Source organism: Brachycentrus maculatus, unplaced genomic scaffold (assembly GCF_059751285.1).
Source record: "Brachycentrus maculatus isolate JH-2025_06_01 unplaced genomic scaffold, ASM5975128v1 h1tg000240l, whole genome shotgun sequence".
Lineage (NCBI taxonomy): Eukaryota > Metazoa > Arthropoda > Insecta > Trichoptera > Brachycentridae > Brachycentrus > Brachycentrus maculatus.
The window spans coordinates 1,676,321-1,703,532 of record NW_028280991.1 but is presented as its reverse complement, the minus strand read 5'-3'; the positions used below and the strand labels follow the sequence as shown (position 1 = coordinate 1,703,532).

The window sequence follows — 27,212 nt, the reverse complement described above, 5'->3', positions numbered from 1 at the left end:
GGCTTTGTACAGACGTAGGAGTATATGTATTTACACACACATTTAATATAAACTTTTACATGAAAATAAAAGAAACGACGAATAATGTAACAATGATAATAATAATTCTGAAAAAAATATAAAAATAGACTGAATGCACTCGAAATGCGATCCTTCAGATGAGACAGATGTGCGACAAAACGATATATGATTGGTGTTCGAATGATCAAATAAGGAAAGAATACAAGATTAAGATAAGAATTATCGATGAAATTAAAAAGGTGTGTTGAGATGTGAACCTAAATGAGAAAAACAAATTTATAAGGCAAATATAGTTGGAAATAGAAGCAAAGAAAGACCGAGGAACACCTGGCATAGTCAAGTATTTCAAATGTTGTAAAGTGGTCAGGTCAGGAGTCAAAATAATCGGCGGGTATGTATGAGGATGCATGAATGTAGAAAAGACGAAGATCGTTTTCAAAGACAGGGTGATATGGCATTCTATTATCTGTCTATCCCTGCGGTAAGCGGCATACGGTAAGTTAATTAGTTACTTTTAATTTAAATAATTTATAAAATTTCATTTTTGGACTTAAGGCGTTTCTGTGAGTACCTACGTGAAAAATCACAATTAGTATTTACGTATTTTACGTTTTTGTGGTTTTATATTTTTATAATTAAGAACACCTACCCGAAAATCATAAAATCGGCTAATCAAATCAAGGAGATTCCCATTTTTTAAACCTAAAGATTTATGAAGAAACTTTCACAACTTATATTTTTTATAGATTTTAAAATAAACTTATCGCGAGACAACAATCCAAATGATAAGTGGAATTGAGCAAAAACACAAGTTTGATATTATTTGACCAGGAGTCCAAAGCTCGTGAATATACATTTTACAACGTAAGAACATCTTACAATTATTCAACAAATAATTAGAAATCCGCGTGCTACTTAATTATAAAATTGATAATTATAATTTTGGTCATAATACCACCTCATTAGATACGAGTAGTAATTTGAAAAGTTTAACAGAACTGAAATCTTTCCTTCAGATTTAATTATTTGATTACAAGAGCTTGCTTGAAATTGAGAATTAAGCTCTCCGTTCTTGTGTTACATTTAAAGTTGTGAACTCAAGATGTTAATTATTATTAAAGGGGTGAAATATATTATTACTCGGGTATAAATCTCTAAGCCGTGGTTATATTCCATAAGGCTAGGGATATTTTTTACTTCTTGGGCATTTTTTGACGAAGATTTAATTGAAATTAAAGAAACGCACTCAAAAACATATTTTACGAACGTCGAAAATAATAAGTGTGTAATTAATTTTATGTCTTAATGTTACAACTTGTTCAAATGATAAAAAATACTTATCAATAACTATCTTATTTAAACTCCTTACCTAATTGAAATAATCAATCCATCACTGAAAACTTTGAGACAAAAACTGTTTATGTAACAATAGCTATTTTTTTTACAAAAACATGGTAAAAACCAAATACCATTGTCGACAACATACCGCAACATATTTTTCACACGGAAATTGATTTGAAATATATATATGTGTATATATATATATATATATATATATATATATATATATATATATATATATATATATATATATATATATATATATATATATATATATATATATATATATATATATATATATATATATATATATATATATATATATATATATATATATATATATATATATATATATATATATATATATATATATATATATATATATATATATATATATATATATATATATATATATATATATATATGTATATATATATATATATATATATATATATATATATATATATACACATATATATATTTCAAATCAATTTCCGTGTGAAAAATATGTTGCGGTATGTTGTCGACAATGGTATTTGGTTTTTACCATGTTTTTGTAAAAAAAATAGCTATTGTTACATAAACAGTTATATATATACATATATATATATATATATATATATATATATATATATATATATATATATATATGTATATATATATATATATATATAAATATATATATATATATATATATATATATATATATATATATATATATATATATATATATATATATATATATATATATATATATATATATATATATATATATATATATATATATATGTATATATATATATATATATATATATATATATATATATATATATATATATATATATATATATATATATATATACACACACACACACACACACACACGTCTGTGTGTGTGCGATTAACTGTCATATGCAAAAAAGCTATTAAGTTACAAAATTAAAATATCTTTTCCAAATAACAACTCGCCTACATTTTGTATGATTTAAACAGTAATTTTTTTTTATGAATTTACCTGCAATCGACTTTAAAAATAGCCCATGAACTCGACGGGGTTGTTTGTTGAATCCGAGCGAGGGGCCGGGTGTGGGGAGGCAGCCCCTTATTATGAACACACCGCGAGCATCTTTATTCTGATATATTGCCAGCCCCCACATCTGTTATAAATTGTGTTCTTCATATTTAAAGCACCAAAGTTTATAACTTCAAAGTTTGCAAGGCGTAATAATCGCAGTACTGTACTCATAAGCATTAAGAAGCCACCAGGGCCTATAAATGATCAACAATTTAAACAACATAATCAAAATAATTTTAAAAAATATTCTTCTTTAATTTTTTTTAGAAAAGACAAATATTTGTGTTTTTATCATTTTCAAAAATATTTCAATTTCATACTATTTCTGTGAGCCTAAGCGGCTCATTATTAGAAATAGGTATCAAATAGTGGGTTCCAACCGAGAAACTCTTACTCAAGAGTCCACGACACTAACCACGGGACCACAACCCGACACTTACCCCTAATACCCCACAATAATCCTTATCCGCACGCAATGACTCGTAAGGCACTGCATCGTATTGACGCAGTTTTATCTTAATCGTTACTTACATGAAGGCATGGTGATCATTCCTTTGCTTCAAAGACCAGTCCAGGGTAATATTGAATAAATATAATATTTTATAGATTAACCTAAAAAAAACAATAGCCAAATACCAAAATTTAAGTATATTTAGGCCTTAATCGCAATAATAGAATTCACAAAGCGTCCGGCTGCGGTGAGAACCGGATGTCAGTTCATGTCCGATTTTTTTTCGTATATTAACTAAAAAAAAATTATAACATATGTATTGTAAAAATGTTTTTATATATTTTTTAACTCCTTACCTTTCAATAGAAAACTCGGTTCGAACCCACTCTACCACAATTTGATACCTATTTCTAATAATGAGCCGCTTAGGCTCGTAGAAATACTATGGAAATTGAAGTATTTTTGTAAATAATAAAACACAAATATTTCTCTTTTAATTAAATGAAATGAAAAAAATTAGGGACTTGAAATTTTGCAAATAATATTTTTGTTGGATAAGTTTTCTTTTTACAGATGACATGAACTATTTTGACAGAGTTCAGTGCGTTTTTGTTGTTACCCCTATATACCGTATATTTGGAATTATTGATACGAAAATAGGAAGCCCTGTTTCGCGTCTGATCCCAGCACAAACAAACCTGACAATTTGGCGGGATAATTTTTATCGCGTCTCTAGATCGAATGCCGTCTGAAGTTAGCGCCGAGTTCACACACTTTAAACATGGCGAGATAATCGCTTGAATCGGCTTGATTTATTCACCGTTTACGGCGAAACTTTCGGCTTCCGATACATTCCGTTCGCGGATTTCCCGCAAGTCTCGGAAACTTTGAATTAATTTTCATACCAGAAGAGCACTTATCAACGGCGCTGTCGGAAAAGGTTGCCTAATTTATGGCCTCGTCTAATGAACAGATTGTCGATGGCGCATAATGTTAGATGTGCCAGCATTTGCGGCTGTGTTCGTGTAATCCTCCACACTTATTGTGTAAACAAAATGAAACAAATACACGTAAGAAATTTAATAAAAAACATTTTTTATTTGCACATTTAACAAAAATAAACTTCACCAATTACAAAAAACATAATAAATTGTAAAAATTTACATTATACACATATGTTATCTATTTTATTTGATACATTGATACATATCCTAGAATGCCACTGTAGCAATAATACAATTTTTTAAACAATCAAGCCAACGTAGCTCTTTGTCGAGAACCGAAGTGTGGATCTGAAGGTGGACATTCTTCTGGTAAATGGTGGTTCAGGAATCGAGCGTATCTGAAATAAAATCTGATCAATACAAATACTGATTCGATGATCACTTTACAAAAAACACAAATTTATAAACGCGTTCGACTTTTAAAGTTTTTTTCAAATCAGTGCCTCCTAAATAATATAGTATTGTGCTGTAAGATCTATTTGGTAATCCGTTACTAAAAATAGTCTACACAAGGGACTTGTACACATTTGCAGCAGCTTTCACAAGTTTAAACGGGTACGGGAATGCAACATTGATTGCTCTAGCCTTTGTGGCTATTCTTCTTTTTTATTTGAACTCTTTCCTAAACTTTTTCTTTTATATCGAATATATTTAATTCCAGTAGACGAACTGTAGAAGCGTTAAACGTTATATCTATAACACGCGTTTGTGAAATTATAATGGGGAAAAACATTTTAAGTATAAAGAATGCAACATTTATTTTATTTAAATTTTGATGCACTGTAAAATTAAATTATCAAAGATTTTTTAAAGAGAAATTGGTATATAACTGCCAATGCGTGAAAGCATTGAATGCATCTATTCAAGTTGACAGTATTGGTAGAGACACAACTGCCCAAGCCATGGCGTGTCCACCTCGTGGTATTTTCCCGTTACCTAATAGGTACCTACCTACCAGCTGACGCCAGGTTGTCAAACCTAATGCCCCAGCCTGTATTTGCTATAGAAGGCACTGATCAAAATATCTATGCATATCGGAAGATTGCCATACCTGTTATTAAATTTAAATGTCGCGGGTAGGTACTTACATTTTGTCATAAAAAAGAAGTTGCTCCGGCAACAGCGATGGCCGAGTGTTTGCGAGGGCGTCCAGTAAGTGAGTCCTACTTATCATAATATCCCCCTGTCCCGACATATCCTCAGAGCTAAGTTTCTCCTGTTGGAAAATACAATAAAACGGAAAATTTTATTTGAAAAAATACATATATGGATTTTCGCTTAAAAATCTGTTAACAACATTTTGAGTGTATCCAAATACTTGTTCACAAATCTGGATAACCTCCAATTATAAGAGGTATTTTTCATATTATTTTAAATATAAGAGTTTCTGCTCAATAAAAAAGCTTCTTCATCTCACCAATAGATGTCTCAAGTGAACATTCTAGTGATTCATTTACAATGTTTCGAAATTGGATATAGAATTTCCAAGAGTTTGAGTAGTGTGGTTGTCAATCATGGGTAGAATTGGTAGATGTTACACGTGTGTAAAGTAATCACTTAAACCAGCCAATGACGGTCATAAGCTCAAATGGCCAAACTTCCATATTATCCTTCATCTATGTTGAGATGTCCAAAAATAATATTAAAATGTGTTAATAATATTTCCAGCGAAATCAGTTGCTTATTCAGAACAACCCTTAACCCGTACTCGCAATTGCCTTTAAAAGTTTAACCTTGTAACGAAAAGTTACCCCACCCCCCTATATCGTACCCTCACCATAGTTATTTACTATCGCTCATCGCCCATGTGTCAAAAAACCACAAAACGAGCGCAGACGTTTTCGTTATGATACGATTCGGATACTTCATTATCCTACATTTTGATACTTAAGGTGGTTCATTGCAGGATTTTTTCGAAAGGTATTAAGAAAACAATATTAGTAATTGATAGACACTATTTAAATACATTTTTTTAAATAATAAAAAAATAAATACATTGTTTGTTTCTGAGAAAAAAAATGAGAGAGTACTAAAGTAGAGAGTACGATATTGAATATTTATTGAGAATGATGTTGAATATTTTTTTATTTATTCATTTTACATTAAGAATAAATATTACTTAAATCCGGTTCATTCATTTTTTCGTATATTTTTTAAAAATTATCCTTTTTTATAATAAATAAAATTCAAAAAAAAAATTCTCGCATCAATTTTTTTCGTAACTCAAAAAAAAAACAGGGTTAATCATTCGTAAAAATTGTATCGATCAAGAGGAAGATACACCAGAGGAAGAGACAATTTATAAAACATTGTACAGGTAACTGTAATAAGAGAAATTACCATTGAAAATCTTGTTATATTCAACTTTTATTTTTGTGTATTTTTTCACTGATTCTGCACTAATTAGTGATACCAGATACAGTTTAGGACTCACTGCGCTATGCGCATTGGCTCCACTTAGAAATTGAACTAAAATTAAAAACACTGTGCTGATGAAAAATCAAAGCAAACACTGTTGTAGGGAAAATCGCAAGTTAAAAACCTTATGCGATGTCTGGCTCCACTTAGAAATTGAACTAAAATTAAAAACACTGTGCTGATGAAAAATCAAAGCAAACACTGTTGTAGGGAAAATCGCAAGTTAAAAACCTTATGCGATGTCTAAGGGTAAAAACACCACGCGAAATTGAAATATTTCACACTTTTCACATTTCACTATTACTAGCACTTAACTGTAATACACTTAATAGCCATAAAGTAATTAATTATTAAGAATATATTATAATACGTGCAAAATACGTAATTAAATAAACGAGTAATTTAAAATAAATCTTAATAATAATGTAATTGTAAAAATTTTATCTTAGCTGTAAAAAAGGTATTGATTAGTGTTTAACGAATGCAGATCCGATCACTTTAACTTATTTGACACGGGGGTGAAAAACATCGATATTTTGCTAGAGAATAAGACGAATTTAACTGGGAAAGGTAACAGAGGGTGGGGATTGGTGGAATCTTTTTTTTATGGACAATTTGGTCAAATTTTAGAAGCAATTTTAAATTCTTATTGTTTAATATGAACCTCCATGATGCATAGCTCCATAATTGTTTATACAGATCTTGTAACTGACGAGATTTTGCTGAATAATGTGTCTACAAGGTAGAGTTATGAGGAGAGCAGTAGATTATATACGATAGGATTATGGCTATTGGAGAATAATGACTGCCTAACTGACGGTAAGATAAGTCGGCCTATTAACGAGGTATCCAACATTTACTAACAAAACGAAACCACGAATCGTAAGTTTGTACTAATTAATAGAACTTTCACATAATTTTGTGCGCGTATTCACGATTGCCTTCAAAATTTTACGTTAAAACAATAAATCCGTTCTTAAAAAATAAACTTAAAAAAAAATCCCCATTCACTGTATCCTTTTCTCATCCAGTTAAAAATCGGCATATTCTTTAGTAGTTTACCGGCGCACAACACCCACGTATCAAAAAACAAAAAGCGAACGCAACCCCTTTCGGTAAACGCAACAAAAATTTCAACGATTTTTTCCGAACTTACCTTTTAACTTACATTTTTTTTTAACTTAACACTTGTAATAAACCACTTAATGAGTTTTATTTTATTATACACGACTAGTTTCGAAAACGAACTGATGTTTTCAAGAAGAAAAAAAAAGCTTTTTGTTGAGCAGAAACTCTTTTTTTTCATCTCACCAATAGATGTCTCTAGTGATTCAGGAACACTGTTTCAAAATTGGTTCATATATATAGAACTTCCAAGAATTTAAGAAGTATAGTTGTCTGGGTAGATTGGTAGATGTTACACGTGTGTAAAGTAATCACTTAAACCAGCCTATGACGGTCGTCAGCTCCGTAAATGCCCAGACTTCCATATTCTTCTACATCTCTGATGAGATGTCAAAAAATAATATGAAAATAACTCCTGTAATTGGAGATAATCCAGATTTTGTGAACAAGTATTCGGACACACTCAAAATGTTGTAAAAAGAACTCCACCGACAAGACACACAAGGTGGCTTGGTGGGTGGGTCTCTGCAAAAAATAATTAAAATTGTTCTTTAAATAAATGCATACTATTTATGTTAGTAAAAAATAAATAAATAAAATAAAAATTGCGATCTAATTCATTATACGAAATGATAATGGTGTACCGCCACTGTTTATCGTGTTTGTATTAGTATTCTATCAAGATCACGGTTGTATAATAATCTGATAGTATAATTAACATTGTCATTAGCTATAAAGTGTTCCTTGTGAGACAAGCCAACTTTGGGGAGGTTAATATTCAGATCAAATCAATAGCAGATGACTTGCAACACCTAAATTCGCTCGGATTCACTAATAGCCAAATTCTCAAAACTGGCTTAACTGCTGATGGAATAAATGAGTATTAGGGCGTTTGTCCACTACGCGGAATTACACGGAATGTTACCGTCCGGCACGTCAGTTAGCGTTTTAAAACGACGATTGCCTTGGATTGGCATGTGCTTTTGTCCATATATTTTCGGATCGGTGCTCTTAATCGATGCGTGAACACGTTGCGCGTAAATTCGATCACGCTAAGCCGTCGTAGTCGCTTGCATTTTTCAAAACCGGACTGCCGGGCGGTCAAAATCCGGGTAGTGGACAATCGCCCTTACTCGGTAAATCTAACGTGACACGTGTTTTGATGCATAGATGTTTAAAAATAAAATTTCATAAATTAATTTTTCTCTCTAACCCTTATCCGCAACCCAATGGTGCATAGGGCACTGCATCATATAAACGCAGTGTTATCTTGATCGTAAACACATGAAGGAAAGGTGATCAGCCCTCCGCTTCAGGTACATGTCCAGGGTAATATTCAATAAATATTAGAGTGAAAAAATCGCTTTTATTTATTTGACCAACCTGGGAGTCGAACCCCGGACCTCCAGAATGGTAGCCGAGCGTGCTGACCATTACAATACGGAGGTGTTACGAATTTAAAACAAAAATAAATCAAGGTTCAAATCGGGGCACTTCAATTTTGGTTAGAATAGTGAATACACGTGAATAAAGTGATCACTTAAACCAGCCTACAACAGGTCGTAATCTCTGTAAATACCCAGACTTCCATATCCTTCGTCATCTATATTGAGATGTAAAAATGTAATATTTTTAGGCAATTTTTTTATTAAAATATTTTTTTCAACCATTTAACATCTAATAAAAATGAATATTTACAGGTTGTTTGGATTAGTGTTTTTTTTTATCTTAAAATAATCGGGTCTCATTAAACGGAATTTAGATATGAAGCGAGTACAGATTTACAAGAAATATCAATTAAAAAGAACTTACCAATTGTTCTTCCAGGCACTGCAACTGGGCGGTAGATAATACCGACTTTAGATCAGCTCCAGAAAAACCTTCCGTTAACTCCGCCATTTCTTGTAAACTCACATCCTCAGAAAACCTTACGTTATTACTGAGAATTTTCAGAATATCTAATCGGTCATTCTGTGAAAAATTTTATATAACAACATTAATTCTACAAATTAACAACCAGCATAATTAAGATTTCAAACGTGGTAACACTTATTATTTTAACAAATTGTTATCAGGCGGTTTTTTCATCAACCTTTACCCTAATTAAACTTAGACTGTCTGCCGCCCAACCCTCAATATACTAATCACAAGTAACCGCAAACCCAATTCCCATCTAAACAATGTTTAATAGCGTTCCTCGCGCTCTACCAAAAGTAAGCAAATAGAACGCTATTAAAGACTCCCGCTCTCTACCAACAGTATGCAAAAAGATGCTTTTAAACGTTTCAATGTGCTGAGGTTTCAAAATATTACACATTGGTGCTTACATTTCCATGTAAGCGAATGAAGATGTGATAATTACCTTGTTGGGCATTGAGCAATGTATTGTAGTGTCAAATCTTCCGGGCCTTAATAGAGCGCCATCGAGCAAATCCGGCCGGGAGGTGGCCGCCATGACCGTGACACCCTTTATAGCTCCTTCCACCCCATCAAGTTGGGTCAGAAACTGGTTCACAACCCGATCCGTGACTCCAGTTGAATCATGTCCACGCCTGAAGCATAATAAATTAATAAACATAAACCTAGAAATGTAATACTGTATACTGTATAACACATGTATTTGGCAAATTACTTACCGAGGTGCTAAGCTATCAAATTCATCAAAAAATAATATGCATGGCTTTCTTTTTTCTGCTCTAAAACAAAAATAAAATTATGATTGATTATTCAAATATTCATGAGTGTGCAAGCAATCTTTGAATCACCCACTAAAATGCCAATATATTGTTATAAATACGAGTTTATACCACCGTGTATTGCAAAATCCATATAAAGAAACAGCTGATTTTTATCGTAATAACACATTGTTTCCAGGAAATGCTTAAAAGCATATTTTACATTCTGTTAGTAGAGTGTGGGAGACGCTTGTAAGCATTCTGTTTGCTTACTTTTGATACAGCGCAAGAGACGCCAAAAAACATTGTACAGATCAGAATTGAGTTTGCAGTTACTTGTGATTGAGTTATTTGTGACTAGTATACAACCCTAATTAGTATACTAATTAGGGTCGGTGTTGATGAAAAAACTGCCTGACGACAATGTGTTGACATAATACACTACATTTCAAAATAACTAAGTGTTACTGTGCTGCACTAGAGTTTTCTCGATTTGACCAAATTTTGCAAGAATTTCTCTTCACTTTTATTTAGTCAAAATCCAAACATATTTCTAAAATCTAAATATTTTTCATAGCATAAGCTAAATATCACAGGTCATAAAATTTTCCCCAAAGATAGCATTTTGTCAGTATAACATATCAACTTACTTTTCAAATAAATTTCTTACAGCTTGCTCACTCTGACCGATATATTTTGAAAGGAGTTCAGGTCCTTTCACACAAATAAATGAGAGTTGTGAAAATTTGGATACACAGGACCCTATCAGAGATTTCCCAGTTCCCGGAGGACCAAACAACAATATACCTCCAGGTTGCTTCGGAAATAAACCTGGATACTAAAATAAAATTAAGGTATTTATAAAAATAAAATTTTGAATACATACATACATATAGTAGCTATATATACCCACTTTATCTTAAAATCAACTACTAATTTTATAAGAATATTATATTAAATGCGAGTCTAAATTTTCACCGTCACTGTAAATTATATTATTCATATTTTTATGGGTTGAAATGTGTATCATTTCCTTCACCTGATAAATCATAGCATTACTGTACTGAAATTTCCAATTAATTCAGTACTATAGTGCCGAAAAGTTAGCTCCTGTAATGATGACCGAAATATCGGGAGAAGCAAATGAAACATGAATTATCTAAAAAATATATATTAAATGAATACTATCTAGTTTATTTACCATACATTTTAAATAAATTATTATATAAAATCAAATTGTTAACCGAGTGTAATATTTCTCAATCCACATACTTTTAGTAAATAATGTATTACATCTATCTATAAAAATAAGGGTACTTTAGATAAAGTATGAACTTACTCTTAAAGGCCAACATAAAATTTCTATCAATGATTCTTTAATATGATCCATTCCTCCTAATAATTCCCAAACACCCTTTTCACTTTCTGCATCAAAATTATTTTCAGAAATATCTTTTGTTACCAATGAAAGCGATTTATTTTTGGTTGTGACTGAAAAAAAAAGATCAGTTAATGTGAATGAAATAAGTAATAAAGTGAACATAAGTAAGTTATGAATAAAAAGAGAATAAGTACCTGCTTCTTTGATAGCCTTATAAATTTTGTTATTCATATAATCGACCAAATCTCGAACATTAAATCCAGTTGTTTCAATAGCCATTTTGTAATAATCTTCGTCTTTTATGTGCGCAGTGTAATACAATGAATTTTTTGTAATACATTTTAACAGATGCACTCGTTCTGGCTTTACAAAGAAAACATATATTTAAATGCATTTTATATCACAGGTATTAAAATATAAAAGTAATTTTTATTACCTTAGAGAGTTCAGGGATACTGAACTGGAATGGAAAAAGCATTTGCCCTTTAGTGACTTTAAATCCGCTGTTTATGGATTCTAATCCCGTTGCCGTTAAAAATACATTTACTCCTTCACACTGATTTAATAATTCTCTTATAGAATACACCAGCCTGAAATAAATTTGGTAAAAATTAACTTCAGTTGTAATGAATATAACAATGGTCAAACAGATTTTTCTCATTTTTACAAGGAATGGAATGAATGGCGTATAAACATTTTACGCCTTTGGCATTTACTGTCTCACCCATTTGGGGAAATAACCTGATTGGAAATAAAGTAATAAAAAAATATTTATGATTTTTATATCAGTGATAACTGTTGAATTTAATAAAAGTATTTTTAAATTATGTGGCTTTTACTTTAAACAGAAAATTTACCTTTGCTTGATCTTATGATCACAATAATCTGAAAAGGCAAACTGATAGTGCGCTAAATTCAAACATATGGAGATATAATTGTGAAAGAATTAAAGTATGATTGATAAAATCTATGAGATAATAGAGCATGTTTTAAAAGTAAAAAAAAAAGAACAATGGTGAGAGATTTATATTATCCACTGACACTTCGTGATGGAATTGCATTTTTAATTTATTATTAGATTAAAACCAATATTTTTAGCTTTTCCACTTTTTTATTTGACCAGCGACCGGGTTTCGTCGTTACCGACATCATCAGTCTGATGATGTCGGTAACGACGAAACCCGGTCGCTGGTCAAATAAAAAAGTGGAAAAGCTAAAAATATTGGTTTTAATCTAATAATAAATTAATGGTGAGAGAATTTGAGGTGAAGATTAATGGGACTCAATTGGAATCTAATGTTTTATGTTAATAAACTAAACTCACATATCATAGAAAACAGTATCTTGGTGGGATGCACCCTCGTGTTCAGCTGGGATCAGAGCCTCAATATCATCACAAATTAATATAGAAGGGCTGTGTTCTTCGCACAACTGGATTACTCTTTGAAAATGTTCCATGACATCTTTTCTTCCTTTGATGGACCGGCATTCTATTCTCATATGCCATATATCTAAATCTTCTACAATTAATGAGCAAAGTGTCGTTTTTCCAGAACCTGGGGGACCTAAATTAACAAATTATTTAAAAATTACTTTTGCATATATTGAAAAAAAAATCGAGAAAAGAAAAAGAAAACAGGTGAAGTAGAAGGAAATCAATACAGGATTGAGACAAATCGATAAGGACAGGAGAGGAATATGTTTAATTAATACTGGAGTGATGACACCAGAAAATTATATTTATAAAGAGTTATTAAGTTTTAATGTATGAAGTATTTGTATTGTATGCTTTATGGCAATATTTAAAAAAATATGGATCATAAATTACATCATGGTTTGATTAAAATATGTGGTAACTGTACCACATCTACTGAGACACAATTTACCATGAGCGCTTTTACCGGAAATATGAAAGCAAACAAAAAAATTAATGGTTTATTTAATCTAAAATCCACAAATGAATATGACATTATTTCAAAGAAAAATCTTCACTTTGTGTCTGCCGCAACATTGATGGCAAAATGGTACTTTTTATTTAAGGACTTTTTTATGCTTGCATTAGTAAATTATTATTAAATTGAGCATTTTTCATATGTTTTGATTAACTAGGTTTTTTTCTCCACCATCTCAGTAAATTAGAAGTGTCTTATTTTTTCAAAATAATATTTAAAAAAGCTTACCGGTTATAAAAATGTGATTTTTATTAGTAGGTATCTTTATCGAAGATAATGTATCTTTTAAAAGAATGCTGCACTTTATGACATCAACACACTTCTTAATAATAGTTTCGTAACACTCTATGTTCCGGCTTAAATCTTCAATATCAGAATACTGCTTGACACTTAACATATTTAATGTTGGCTGCACAACATCTTTGTTGACAATAACTTTACAATGGCGCAAAGTCTCACCATAAACGAGCGCGTATCTTAATGAATTTGGTTGTAAACTCACTTGAAATGACATATTTTTAAAGGGAGCCATATTTATTATGTGACCATTATTTAATATCAATGGTTCTTTTTCTGAAAAAAATGTAGTGACGTAAAGTTTAAAATCTGTGCCTAAACTGTCATTAATTGAAACATTTTCTTTCACAACCGGAGTAATTTCAATAATATCAGGTAACACTTTCGATTCAGTTTCATTCTCCAAAATAACCTTCCTTCCGAAATCTATATTTAATGTATTACTTAAGACTTTTGGAATAAAAACTGGATTATATTTTATGCAGGTATCTGATTCCTTCCATTGGACATCGGTAGGTAGTTGTTTTACTTTCACAAACATAACTTTTGGAATAATAACAGCATTACTATCCTGAGCCATTTCTAATTCGGTAATACTATCCATACATCGCAAACTATAAACGCCAGTTTCGTCAAATCCCAAAGTTCCTTTCTTTATGTAAACAATGAACAACTCTTTGGCATCAAATATATTTTTCAAAATGGGGTCTTGAATATTGCTGCTTGTAATAGCTCGCATGTGAACTGATTTTTTTACTTTGCCTTTACCATATTTGGTCAGAGTTTTTTTTATATCCGTCATATAATATGAGTGTTCTGTTATCTGTGATTTCTTCAAAACTGTGGGAGAATTAGAAATGTCATTTCTTTCCTTTTGATGTTCACCTTCTTTTGCTTCTTTTCGTAACATTACAATTACTTCTGTATGTTGCTGTAACAGGGCAGATTCCTTGGTGTGTATTTGTACTGGCAGGGAAGGTGATATCCATATCACCATACTTTGATTAGCTAAAACAATTCTCAATTGATCTAATAAGCATGATTGTAACATATGTGCATTTTCTTCCTGAAAAGAAAAAAAATCAAATTACAATTCAATTACAAAAGAAAATCAGATTTCAATTAAGTAATTTGATTATAGGATCATACATTATAAAATTTGAACAAATTTTGGATACTGATATTGTGTAGATTTGAACAAATCTACACAATATCAGTATCCAAAAAATATTATACAAGCCAAAATCTGAAGAAACGAGTTAGTGATGAAAATTCGTTTTGTTGTGATGTTTATTAATAGCAGACAGATGCAAATCCTATAATAAAATAATAATAATAAAAAAATGTTGAAGTAAATATAGATGCAACAACCATATCTCCTAAAAAGCATGGATATACATGGACTTGCATTTTGCTCTCCTAAACAAAATGCACTCTCTGTCACCTGAATGCAGACTTATGCGAACTGCATAAACGGAAATTAGACAGAGGAAGCAATTACAATTTCGAATGTGAGTTCTCTCAATCATTTAGTAGCATTTTCTTTTTAATATTTAGATTCATAATGTTTGAATAGCTTTATATTTAAGTTAATAACTGCACAAGAAAATTAATTGCATAAGGCCGGGGTTCCCAAAGTGTGCGCCGCGGCGCCCTGGTAGAAGGTAAAGAGGGGTGCCGTGAGTCGATCCTCTATCATTATCCGAAACCACAAATATTCTCGAGTACCTATAATGCAACAATTTCTATTTTAAGCGCTCGCATCTTTAAAGAACATAGGTACAATACTCATAAGTAGGGCGCCATGACAAAATAATGAACATGTAAGTGCGCCGCGGGCTGAAAAAGATTGGGAACAAATGAATAAAAAGAAAATTGATTTGTATGCATCTTATGGATAGTTCTGCATTCAGGTGACAGTACTAAGTTTTATACTTGCATTTATATGCCTTTTGACAATAGATATCATCTCAATCAATGAAAATATAAATTTTGAATGAATTTTAAAAAATAGCTAATAAAATGAAAACATTATTCATACACCTATACGATATACCATTGCCGTTAGATGGGACAAATTGCCAAGAAAATGACATAAAAAGGGAATTTGTGACATCACAAATTTGCAGCCACAGCACCTAGTGGGGTCATATAAAAAATATCTACTTTTCATCTAAGTTTCTCAGTAACGCTATTGGACCTGTAGAAATGCAAAAAAAAATATGGATCTTCATCTGTCCCATCCAAAGGCACTATACCCAATTTACTATTCAAAAAATATTTTTATATTACCAATATGTCTAAATCGTCTTCAGTGTCTGGATATACTGTAACTTGACTTAATGGCTGTGGAAGAGGACAAATTGAAAAGCGAACGGCTGTTCCTTCGGGTAATTTGATTTTCTGAGCAAATAAAGGATTTAACCCGATGCAACCATCGATAATGTTGCTTTCAACACACCACAAGATAATACTTTTCTCCTCCCAGCACACTTTAATACACTTTCCCTGAAAATTAACCAGTGTTAAAAAACAACAACAACAGCAAAACAAATACATTTAAATTTAAATATCTTAACCAAACTTCATTTAAAATTACAAATAATCAAAATAGTAACTCCAATAGAAGGACTGAGTGACTAAAATATTAATTTTATATTTTTTTAAGGTCATAATTTAAAACATAAAGACTTTACGTTTAGGTTTTGCCCTCCAAACTGCGTTCGATTCATATGAGCAAAACAATCATAACGTGGAATAAAATGCACCACTGCTACACATTCCCACATTTTAAAAATATTGTATTATTTTGAACACGTTAATTATACTCATTTAAAAAAAAAATAATAATAATTGTGCAACGAATATAATTAACGCAATCTGAGATGACTTTTGACACTTTTCATTTGACGCACAATTGTACGATTTGACACTTTGACCGATTATTTTGACGTTTCTTGCAGGGTTTCCATACTCAAAAAAATATTTTAATTAAAAAATGTTTATGTGTTCATCTCATAAAAGTATCGTTATCCTCATTGTCAAAATTAAACTAAATATATATATTTTTATTAATTAAACTTTTTTGCGTACGATAATGTGGAAAAAAATCATACAAAATTCATTTTACTTTAACTTTATAGACCCTACATATTTATTTATTTTTAGTTGCCACACTGATTATGCTCTCATTGGTTACTGAAAATTGAATCTATCCAATGAAATGGTTTCAAGTCAACGGCCGTTGAATGTTGAAAACTGATTCGGAAGTTTACGTTTTACGTGCGCTTGATGGAAGATAGAAACGGTTTTCGGATAGTATTTTTCCGTTATATTTTAAGTTATTAGTGCGTAATATACCTTTCATTATCGGTAAGTCACATGATTTCATAATCTACTTTTCAATTAACATCCAAATATTGCCTGATTTCACAAATTTCATTGATGAATTGTTTGAATTCTATTGTAATTAGTGAGGTACATCCATGTTTTGAAAAAATGCGGAACCGTTTTTCAATATTATTTTTTGTAGAATGTGGTATATTTATGTGTTAATCTATCTAACGCATATAACATACTAATATAATGTGCTATTTTTGTATACATTACTGTTTTATTGTAAAATCCCGAAATGAATTTGTTGCGTCACATGGTTCGATAGCATTTGTTTCGAGATTCGCGATTTATAATGTGAATAAATAGATAAAGTGTTCTCTCCGTTATTTAGAATATCTGCAAATATATTAATCCGAGTATAAGTTCAGCTACCCCGTTACTAAAAAGACCATGTAGGTAGACCGTTGAAAAAAGTTGTAAGGATGCAATTTAAATATTCCGTTAATAATTATATCATGACTATCTCCAGATTTCTTTAATCAACGCCTGATTTATTTTAATACAACTGAATACTATTACCCATAAATATTATTCCTTATTTATTCTATAAACTTAAACGCTTTAGCGTTATTAAAAATTTTACCGCCATATTTTATTCGGTTTTAGGTATTGCCCGTCTATTCATTTTGGTTGACTGACTACTGTTTTGCTACGTTTTAGTGCGCTTTCGTATTGCCTGTATTATTATTGTTTCCGTTATTATTTCAAATTATATAAATTGAAATCGTAGGTACTTGAACCCGACTTTTTTTTTTAAATAATGACATACTCGCAGGATTCATAAATATGATAAATTTACTTCTCTTACCATGGAAACTGAATTCTTTTACTAAGGTTGAACCATTAAAATCGCACAAAAAATGTATGATAGATAAAAGCAATACTATTACTCATAAATATATGTATTTGAATTAAAATTCTAGTACATAATTTGAACCTCTACATGGTTATACTTAGGCTTTGAAACATATCGCTCACTCCTTTCAAGAACGTCATAAATCAAAAAACTTGATTTTTCAGCAGAACGTTTTTAAAGTTTAACAATATAATACAATGTATTAAAAATAAATATCAAGCCACTTATTGAACTTTTTACTGCGCAACAGATCTTTTTAGGTAAAACATGAATGTTTTTCTCCATTTGAAAAATATTTAGTATATTTTAAAAAATACTTAAACAATACCTATTCTTCAAAATGCAAAAACAACACTTTCTGCCCTGTAGCGGGTAAATATTAAGTTAAAAATATGCCGCTTTTGCTGGGATATAGTATATTTCCTGGGCAATCCGAAAACATGCACAACTGAAAATTGACGATTTTTGATATATGACGTTCTTGAAAGGAGTGAGCGATATGCTTGTTCTTATGTGGTGTAAGGTCATTTTATGCAACCTATAGTATCTAGGCCATTGCACTGGATTGATGCAACATTATCATGGAACATAATCAGCAGGTCAGGTGGCTTTCACAGTTGCAGTTAGCCTCAATTTTCCTAACCCTAGATTCATAACCCCTTTTTCTAGGATTTAAGAGTTCCTGTTTTTTTTCTCAGCTCCCATATTGTACATTTATTTAATGAAACTTATCAATTCTTGAATCTGACATTATTAAGTAAATAAATAAATCTTTATCAATGAGTACATACTACATATATATCGTAGTCGTACAGGAGAAAGTGACCAACTACCAAAACGTAAAATCCTCAGGAGGGCCATTTAAGTCACTTTTGCTTGGCAATAAAATAAACACCAATGCAGTTAATCATTTTTAACAAGTCAATATATGATACTTCCAAGTTTAAAATCCTTTGGGATTTTTTCAGGGCAATATTAAGCTAGTAAGATATCAAATAGTCAATGATAACGTTTTTGTAAAACAATGCACTTGGTCACTTTCTCCTGTATGACTACAATGCTCGTATAGGTAAAAAAATGCTATGTTAAATTTTTTAAACCTTAACAAAAACTTTTAGTTGATGACAAAAGCTAAGTTTTTAATTATGTTATATCTAATCATACATAAGCTTAAGACTACCTGCAAAGGGATATTATGCAACCTTGTTTATGTTATTTTGAGTGATGATGTAGACAATAACTTTATTGCACTTCATAATTAGTTATGATTTTACTATTTATATTTAGTCAATACTATAAGTAAGCAACCTAACAATTTTTCTTTATTCATAAAATTTAATTTTCAAAGCACTTATGGGTGGGGGAGAACTGTTCTCCTGAAAATAATAGTGTTTATTCAAATTCTGAATTTGTAATACTTTTAATTAAGCTAATGAAAACATATGTATTGTTATTTTCTTCTTTCTTTCAATATAGTTGTGAATTTTAAATTTCAATTGCATTTGGTGATGCACATTAGAATATTCCATAAAGTCTAAATTAATTTTGTATTTAAATTTTTTCAGACAAATAAATTTTAATAAAAAGAAGATAATGGCGCCAATGAAGTTGGCGAGTAAGGCTCCTCTTAGCGGTATTAACGGAATCTTCACAAACGGAGTGAGCACACGGAGTAGGAATGGAAATAATCCCAAAGCAATGAAGGAAACCACAAAGACTGTCGGGAAACGAAAAGCCGGAAGTCCCCTAAAAGAGGCGACCGCGAAGAGGGCTGCATTCGGTGATATTACTAATGCCAGTATTGCCAAAGCCATATTGAATGACAAACACAAGAATATCCTTGTTAAAAAAGTGACCGTAGAAGCCAAGACCCTACCTTCACTGAAGGTTTGTATTCACAAATAAAATTTTATTTAATTTTAAAATATAGTATTTTTGTAATTTACACATCTAAAACACTAAATTATTATATTTCTATAATTCAATAATTTAGTTCCCGTTATTCACAAACTCCACCCCCTAACTCACCCCCCTAACTTACCCCCTCCCTCACTTATTATCCCACCCACCTCTATCAGTGCAGGTTATTATTTATCCTTATTAATTCTTTAGTTTATAATTAAGCCCGTAGATGGAAGCATCAGTAGCTTCTGAAACAAGTGTTAAATATATAATACTCAATTGGTAAATATACAAGCATTTTATTTATAATTGTCTAAAATTGATTTACAGGTTTTGAAACAAAAATGTCAAGAAAATATAGTCCCGGTACTAAGCAAACCGGTTAAAAGACAAAGTGGTGTGAAGACTGCCGTTTCCAAGGAAAATCTGCAAAAGTCTGTTTTTCCTCCGCCCACTAAAGAGCCTGCCAAAATATTACCCTTGCCCATCACTAAAGCCGAACTACCAGCGAGGGTTCCGAGAGCTACAGAAAAAACTAGCGAACCCCTCAAAAATGGGTACGTAAACAAAGGCCCGGTTTCCACTCGCCTGAGTGATGAATTCAGTGAAGTTTCTCTTTACGTATCGGCTGTGGAGGATTTGTAAGTTTCATTTTTAATTCTGCAATGGTCTCTTACGATAGTTAAGTTAAGCTAATGTTTTCCGCTTCACAGGTCTACGGTGAACACTACGATAAGCAGTACCGAGAAGGATGCTAGAACAAAGGTGATTGAGCAGAAGTTGGAGGTATACGCGGTTCCTGAAGGAGTAACAGATTTCGACAAAGCTAATTGGAATGATCCATTCCAAGTTTCGCACTATGCAATGGACATTTTCAACTATCTGAAAACCCGGGAGGTATGTTTCATGAGACCATACTTATTATTACGATACTACTTGTCCTTTTAATGCTTTTTAAAGTTGCTAATTTATCCCGAGCGTGATTTGGGCAAGGAGTTTGTGTTGCATTGATGAGTTCGAGTGTTGCTCGGGCAAATCATATTCCAACTTGGTGGTATTGGTCCTAGCCAAATATATTTATGTATTTGTTTTTATTGACTAACCCGAGCAGTGTTTGGATAGTCCTGTTTCGAGTTGTTTGGTGATGATTTCCTGCACCGACGAATTTTCTTACTAAAATTTGACTGTTAAGTGGTTGAATGAATTATTTTTTGCCTTTACTGAGTACAATTTTTACCAACAAAAAAAAAACAGTAATTCAGCTATGTTTCAAAAATAATTTTACAATACAACGCTGCTCTCTGGTGAAGATCAGCAGTACAGTTGTTATTTCTGTTTTGAACATTGTTAAAACAATTTTTAAATATATGTATAAATTATTGTAGGAAAAGTTTGTAATTGCGGATTACATGCCGCATCAGAAGAGCCTGACTGGAGGAATGCGAGCGCTTCTAGTGGACTGGATGGTGGAAGTTCAGGAGAGCTTTGAACTCAACCACGAGACTCTGTATCTGGCCGTGAAGCTTGTAGACCTCTTCCTCTGCAAGGAGTCGACCGGAAAGGAAGAGTTGCAGCTTCTCGGAGCTGCTTCCCTATTTATCGCATCCAAATTTGACGTAAGTTCAGTTTTTTTTTTTTACCTTTAACTTAATTGTAATTATGTGTTCTGGCCAATATTCAAAAGTAAAAAAAAATTACTATCATAACCAAGGCTGGTTTTACAGTGAAAAGTTGACTACGTAGTATATAGATAACACTTCTGGCCTATTATTTCTAATGAGTTTGGCATTTTAATACAGCTTGTGGATCCATATTCTCAGGAAATTAAATTACTGAAAGAAGAAAAAATACCGAATAGAAGCAAAGTTATCTACACTATAGAGTTAAAATATTAACTTACGTATGTAATGGACCCTAGTTAATTAATTAATTAATTAATTACTTCAAATGTGGATGAAAAACAAAATTTATATTTTTACAGCAATATTTGAACAGTACAAGTCATCATCTTCGTTCAGGCAAATTCACTATCTAACAAATACTAAAAAAAATTACGAAATTTTATTTACCATAATAATATTTTCTTACAAAATGATGAATTTCAAAAACATTGTCTGAAACTAAAAATTAAATTGAAACAAAATTGTTTCAATCGTGAGTAAAGTTGGTACAGGCGGATTATAGACTTACTTGCTACCTGAGCCAAAAATACAAAACACTTAAATGACATAACATTTGTGATATTTCCACGTCCAGTGTGCAGAAAAAAAACGCACAGCGGCAATCGTTAGTTGGCATTTTTTGTCCTTATGGGGATAAAATATTGGTTTTTGAGTTAAATTTTACTTGGTAAATACCACTCGTTCTCAAAATGTTGTAACACGTGTTTGGATCCATGCCGCATCATTTACAAACACCGAAATTTACCAAGCAAAATTTTTATTCAAAATGGGTGGATATTACTTCAAAGTCACTGCCGAATCAATTAATGAAAATAAATTATTGAAATGAAAAAAAAAAACAAAACAGGATCGCAAAAATGTGAAAACGCACTCACGATTTTTTGTTTTATTTCAATTCAAACTTGCAGGAAAGAATTCCTCCACTTGTGGATGACTTCCTATACATATGTGACGGAGCATATAATCTGAAGCAATTGTTGACGATGGAGATTAATGTCCTAAAGGTTATCGGCTTTGACCTTGGGATTCCTCTCTCCTACCGATTCCTGAGAAGATACGCAAGGGTTTGTATAGTGTTTCAAATAACTTCATTTTAATTGTTATTTTTGGTAATTATCTTGTAACAATGTGTTCTGTTTTTGTAGTGTGCCTGTGTTTCTATGCCCACACTAACACTAGCCCGATTCGTTCTGGAACTCTGTTTGATGGAATACGCCGTTGTGTCGATGTCTGATAGCAAGATGGCCGCTGCAGCATTATATTTAGCTATTCGTATGAAGAATATTGGAACTTGGACTCCTACGCATGTCTATTACACAGGTAATAATAAATATGAGTGATATCCATGAAATTAATTACTTCACAGTTAATTTTTATATATTGCATTTTTTTAATAACAATATATCACTAGAATACATTTGTGACCATTGAATAATAATATTTTATTGTTCATATCTAAGGGGTACAATCCAGTTCTTCATAACTGGAATATGTAACCATTAGTTAGGAAAATACTTCACCAAACATTTAAGATAAAAATTACTTAATAGAGCTATATTTTTTTTAAATTTCCAATTACATTTGCCGCTTTTGCTATTGTTGTAAACAAATTCATAAGATTCTTAAATTCCATACATGCAAAAATAAATTGTTCGCAATTTCTTTTTTCAAGTTTTATTCTACATGCTTTATTTGCCACATTTTACTTGCAACCTACATATATTATTTTTGGTCGGCTAGAAGATGTCATACTAATAAACTTGCCAATGTACATACTTTGTACACCAATTGATAATTTAAATAAATATATTTTTCGTCGTTACCGACATCATCAGACTGATGTCGGTAACGACGAAACCCGGTCGCTGGTCAAATAAAAAAGTGGAAAAGTTAAAAATATTGGTTTTAATCTAATAATAAATTAAAAATGCAATTCCATCATGAAGTGTCAGTGGATAATATAAATCTATTAAATAAATATAGCATATCTCGGAATATTCTAAATGACATGTTGACATTTGATATTTCAGGATTTTCCTTGGAGGAGATACTGCCCGTAGCGCGTGTTCAGAATATGTGCCTGCACAAAAAGCCAAAGGAAGCTCTTAGCACTGTCCGAAATAAATACTCTCATAAAATATTTTTCGAAGTAGCCAAAGTTCCGTTAATAGATAATGAAACCTTGAACGCTTCGTAGGTAGATATTGAATTAATCCTGTGTTGAACGTAAGTACAAATCCTAGTTGACTATGTGCGGACGCTAATGCCCGCCGGCTCAAGTGACTTGTTTGTTAGTGTGATGTGTGTCGAATTATCTTTCTAAACAATAATTGTACAAAAGAACAGTAAAGGAGAATTTCATCCAGTCAGTGGTTTGTGGAGTGTCCCAAGTTACTACTTGTCCCTACTTGAAGATGCTGATTCAATTGAATATCTCCTTGAACTTTAATACAATATTTAATGAATAGTGATTTTCATCTTAAATTAAATGTGTATAATTGTTAAAATAATCAGTAATTCTAAAATAATATACAAGAAAGGTATTTGTTGTCGAAAAATTATATCAATTGTTGTAATATAAATTCCTGACAGTATAAATATTGCTGCCCGGTCTTATTAACTATTTAAAATTATTTGGATAAATAGGTTAAGATTTATTTTCTTACCCGGGGTCGGCGCACAGTATGTGCCGCCTCGGATAGTGCCCGCCGTGAGTTGGCAGACAGTATGTGCCACCTTAAATAATGCCCGCAGAGCGTTTACACACAGTTTGTGCGACACGCTACGTGGTATCCAACATTCAAACCTTATTTTCTCTGGCTCGAGTATTGACATCCTAATGATTTTTTACTTAGAATTCTTTATTCTACAGACTAAAATCTTTAAAATTAATACTAATAAATAAAAAAAATCCTTTCGCACAGAGAGTTTTGGGTTATGTTGATCTTTGCGCCCTACATAGTCGGACAAAATATATCTGCATCACGATTATGCTCAAGAGTAAAATGCACAGTTGCACAATAAGATGCACAGTGAAAATATTGGTTCTAAATTAAAAATTCCAAGTTCTTCAAAGCTGAAATGGAAAACTTATTATCTAGATTGTTTGTAACTTATGTACTTACATATCTCGGCTGTCCAAATTTAAAACACATTTTTTTTTGTATTTATGGACTAAGTAGACTCTACTTAGTCCAAAAATGCAAAAAAAACCTACTACAAAAAAAATATCCCTTACTGTGTTTTAAATTTGGACAGCCGATCTGTTACTGTAATGAAAAAAAAATCAATGAAATAAGTGTTTAAAAAAAATTGTGAATAAAATCATAATCGTGCTGTGTGGTGTGAATGTCACAACTGATTAGTAATGTCCGAATTGGGTTAAAATTATTAAGAAGGGTGTATGTAATTATTCTGAATGATACAAATCTTGTACAGTTGCGATATAGTAAGTTATGGCGTAATTAGTATCGGGAAATTCTAAGTGGTTTAATTTTAGTTTCTCGAAAACCGCAGCCAAGGTGTTCGTGAAAATTTTGTGGGTAATGATAAGTTTTTATTTTATATATTTTTAAAGCAATTTATATTCCACTTTTGACTGGAGTCATTGTTTATAAAGCAATTTAGACTTGGGAGTTATTATTTAAACTTCCTTGTTGAATGCTCAACCATTGTGTGTGGGAAATGAAGCAATGATTTAGTTTATTCAAAATATATTCTTTGTTTCTTTATATTAGTTTATTTGTATCTTATCTTGCCTTTTTTTATGAAATTTCTTTTTTTTCCAACACCATACCCTACTTTCTTGCCTTCCAATGAAATCTTCATTAAGAATTTAGCATACACAATCTGTATTTTGTCATGAACAAACAAGTTAGCAGCGCAATTGCTTATGTATCCTGAGTACAATATTTACCACCAAAAAAAAGTAATTTTATTTCCTCTGGGCAAAAAATTTTGTCGCATATTTTTTTCATAGAAATTTATAATTTTGCAACCTCGATATATATTTTTTCTACCTGTCTGAAATGAAGAAATAAAAACACTGACAGTAGGCCAGAGGCAACACATTTTAATAATATTATTCTGACTCAAAACAAAATGTATTTTTTAAATTAATCAATAAAAATAGTTTTTTTTCAATTGCCCATCAATATGATATAAAAAATTGCAATATTTGTTTTTCATATCTGTTTTCTCAACATCACATTAATTATTTTCTCTTAGAATATTGCATCTTTTGGTGATACACATTGTATCTCCACCAGAAAATACATTCCCAAAGTTCTTTTCCAATACCGGAATTTGAGATGATAAAAAATTGAGCATGGTAACCCCGGATTTAAGCAATAAAGTTTACTTTATAAAAAATTCTATATTTTTATTAAATTTTAATGTTTTTTTTTTTATTAATATAAATCCCAGGACTTGAAACTGAAAAAACCTCTAAAATCTTGGGATAGTATCTCCTAGAATTTGCCAAGCTTATTAGTCTCACTTATACAAATATTATTTGATGATTGTACTGGCCAGTCCATAATCCATAAAATTGCTAAAAATTGTTTGAATTGCGACTTTTTGTGTTATATCACCGTTCCAGATACTTTATGTGATGTTTATAAACATACCTATTCTCTGATACATCGGGTAAAGCTTATAACGAGCAAGTTCAGTCGGTTCCATCTTCCTTGTAATAACCAAGTTCGACTGTAAATACTTATTTATCTTTCTAAATCCAAGCTTTTATAGTCGGTGAAAAATGCGACACCTAACCTAATCCATGGGTTAGAATTACATGATTATATAAGTACTGGGAGAAAACTCAAATTGTTTTCAAAGAGAAGCAATTTTCTAAAAATACAACTACATATGTGTTTTACAATTAGTGGCTGGCCTGAATGAGATAATTTGTAACAATCAATACCACAGAACATTTTAGACATACTACGATATATTTTATAGACCTATGTACTTATGTTTGTTTTTCAGTTTTGTCGGGACATTTTCCATTCCAATGTTACATTTTGTAAATTCATTTATAGACTTAAATATTTAAAGCTTGCTGTGAAAAATCATCAACTGCAACATCTGGAAATAACTTAAATTATAAATTGTGATTTTTTACATGTCATATTTAAAATTGATAGATTTTTCAATTGAAAAGCAAACAAATGGTGAATTTTCACTTTTTATATTTTTATAATGTGTAATTTATCTTTTTGTGGACATCATCTCTTTTTATCGTGGGATAATGAAGAACACTATACATTTATAAAATTTAAACATGTATCCAATTTTTTTTCTTTGAAATGTGTGGATCAATAGACTATTTTTTTGGCGTACTATTGTAAAATATGTATATTTTTTATAAGCTTCTTTGATATTGGAATTACAACCAAAAATGATGGTGACTTCTCACAGCAAGCAATATGCGTCATTTTTGTGTGTTTTAAAATTTGAGAACTTCATCTGGAATGCTTTTGCGAAAGTTGTAAATTCTTAAATATATTTCCCATCGAAAGGTTACTTTGCTTCTCATATTCTATGTGCACTTATATTTCATACTTCGCATTCGAATTCTGAATATTTTATTTATGTGTACAGTTAGATTTTTAGAAGATAAAATAACATTAAAA

At 31.2% G+C, this 27,212-nt stretch overlaps 2 protein-coding genes across 3 annotated transcripts; one reads left to right on the top strand and one right to left on the bottom strand.

Annotated features, from left to right (window-relative positions):
• Positions 1-3,959: 3,959 nt before the first annotated feature.
• Positions 3,960-16,691, bottom strand: Pex1 (peroxisomal biogenesis factor 1). The gene is made up of 13 exons (XM_088264935.1): positions 16,437-16,691; positions 16,033-16,248; positions 13,672-14,806; positions 12,816-13,056; positions 11,928-12,081; positions 11,686-11,854; positions 11,450-11,601; positions 10,761-10,948; positions 10,072-10,131; positions 9,798-9,987; positions 9,248-9,406; positions 4,981-5,108; positions 3,960-4,230 (listed from the first exon to the last, which is right to left on the bottom strand). The coding sequence occupies exons 1-13, from the start codon at positions 16,527-16,529 to the stop codon at positions 4,140-4,142; spliced, it is 2,976 nt and encodes a 991-aa protein (XP_088121061.1). The 5' UTR covers positions 16,530-16,691; the 3' UTR covers positions 3,960-4,139.
• Positions 16,692-16,982: 291 nt separating this feature from the next.
• Positions 16,983-24,803, top strand: CycB3 (cyclin B3). Of its 2 annotated transcripts, none has more exons than XM_088264929.1 (8): positions 16,983-17,112; positions 19,558-19,879; positions 20,225-20,535; positions 20,608-20,791; positions 21,280-21,510; positions 22,485-22,640; positions 22,722-22,896; positions 23,607-24,803. In XM_088264929.1, exons 2-8 carry the CDS (start codon positions 19,586-19,588, stop codon positions 23,771-23,773), a joined length of 1,518 nt encoding a protein of 505 aa, XP_088121055.1. In that variant the 5' UTR covers positions 16,983-17,112; positions 19,558-19,585; the 3' UTR covers positions 23,774-24,803. The 2 variants fall into 2 exon arrangements, with proteins under 2 accessions (XP_088121055.1, XP_088121056.1); XM_088264930.1 differs by having other exon boundaries at positions 20,225-20,451; positions 23,607-23,914.
• The last annotated feature ends 2,409 nt before the right edge of the window (positions 24,804-27,212 follow it).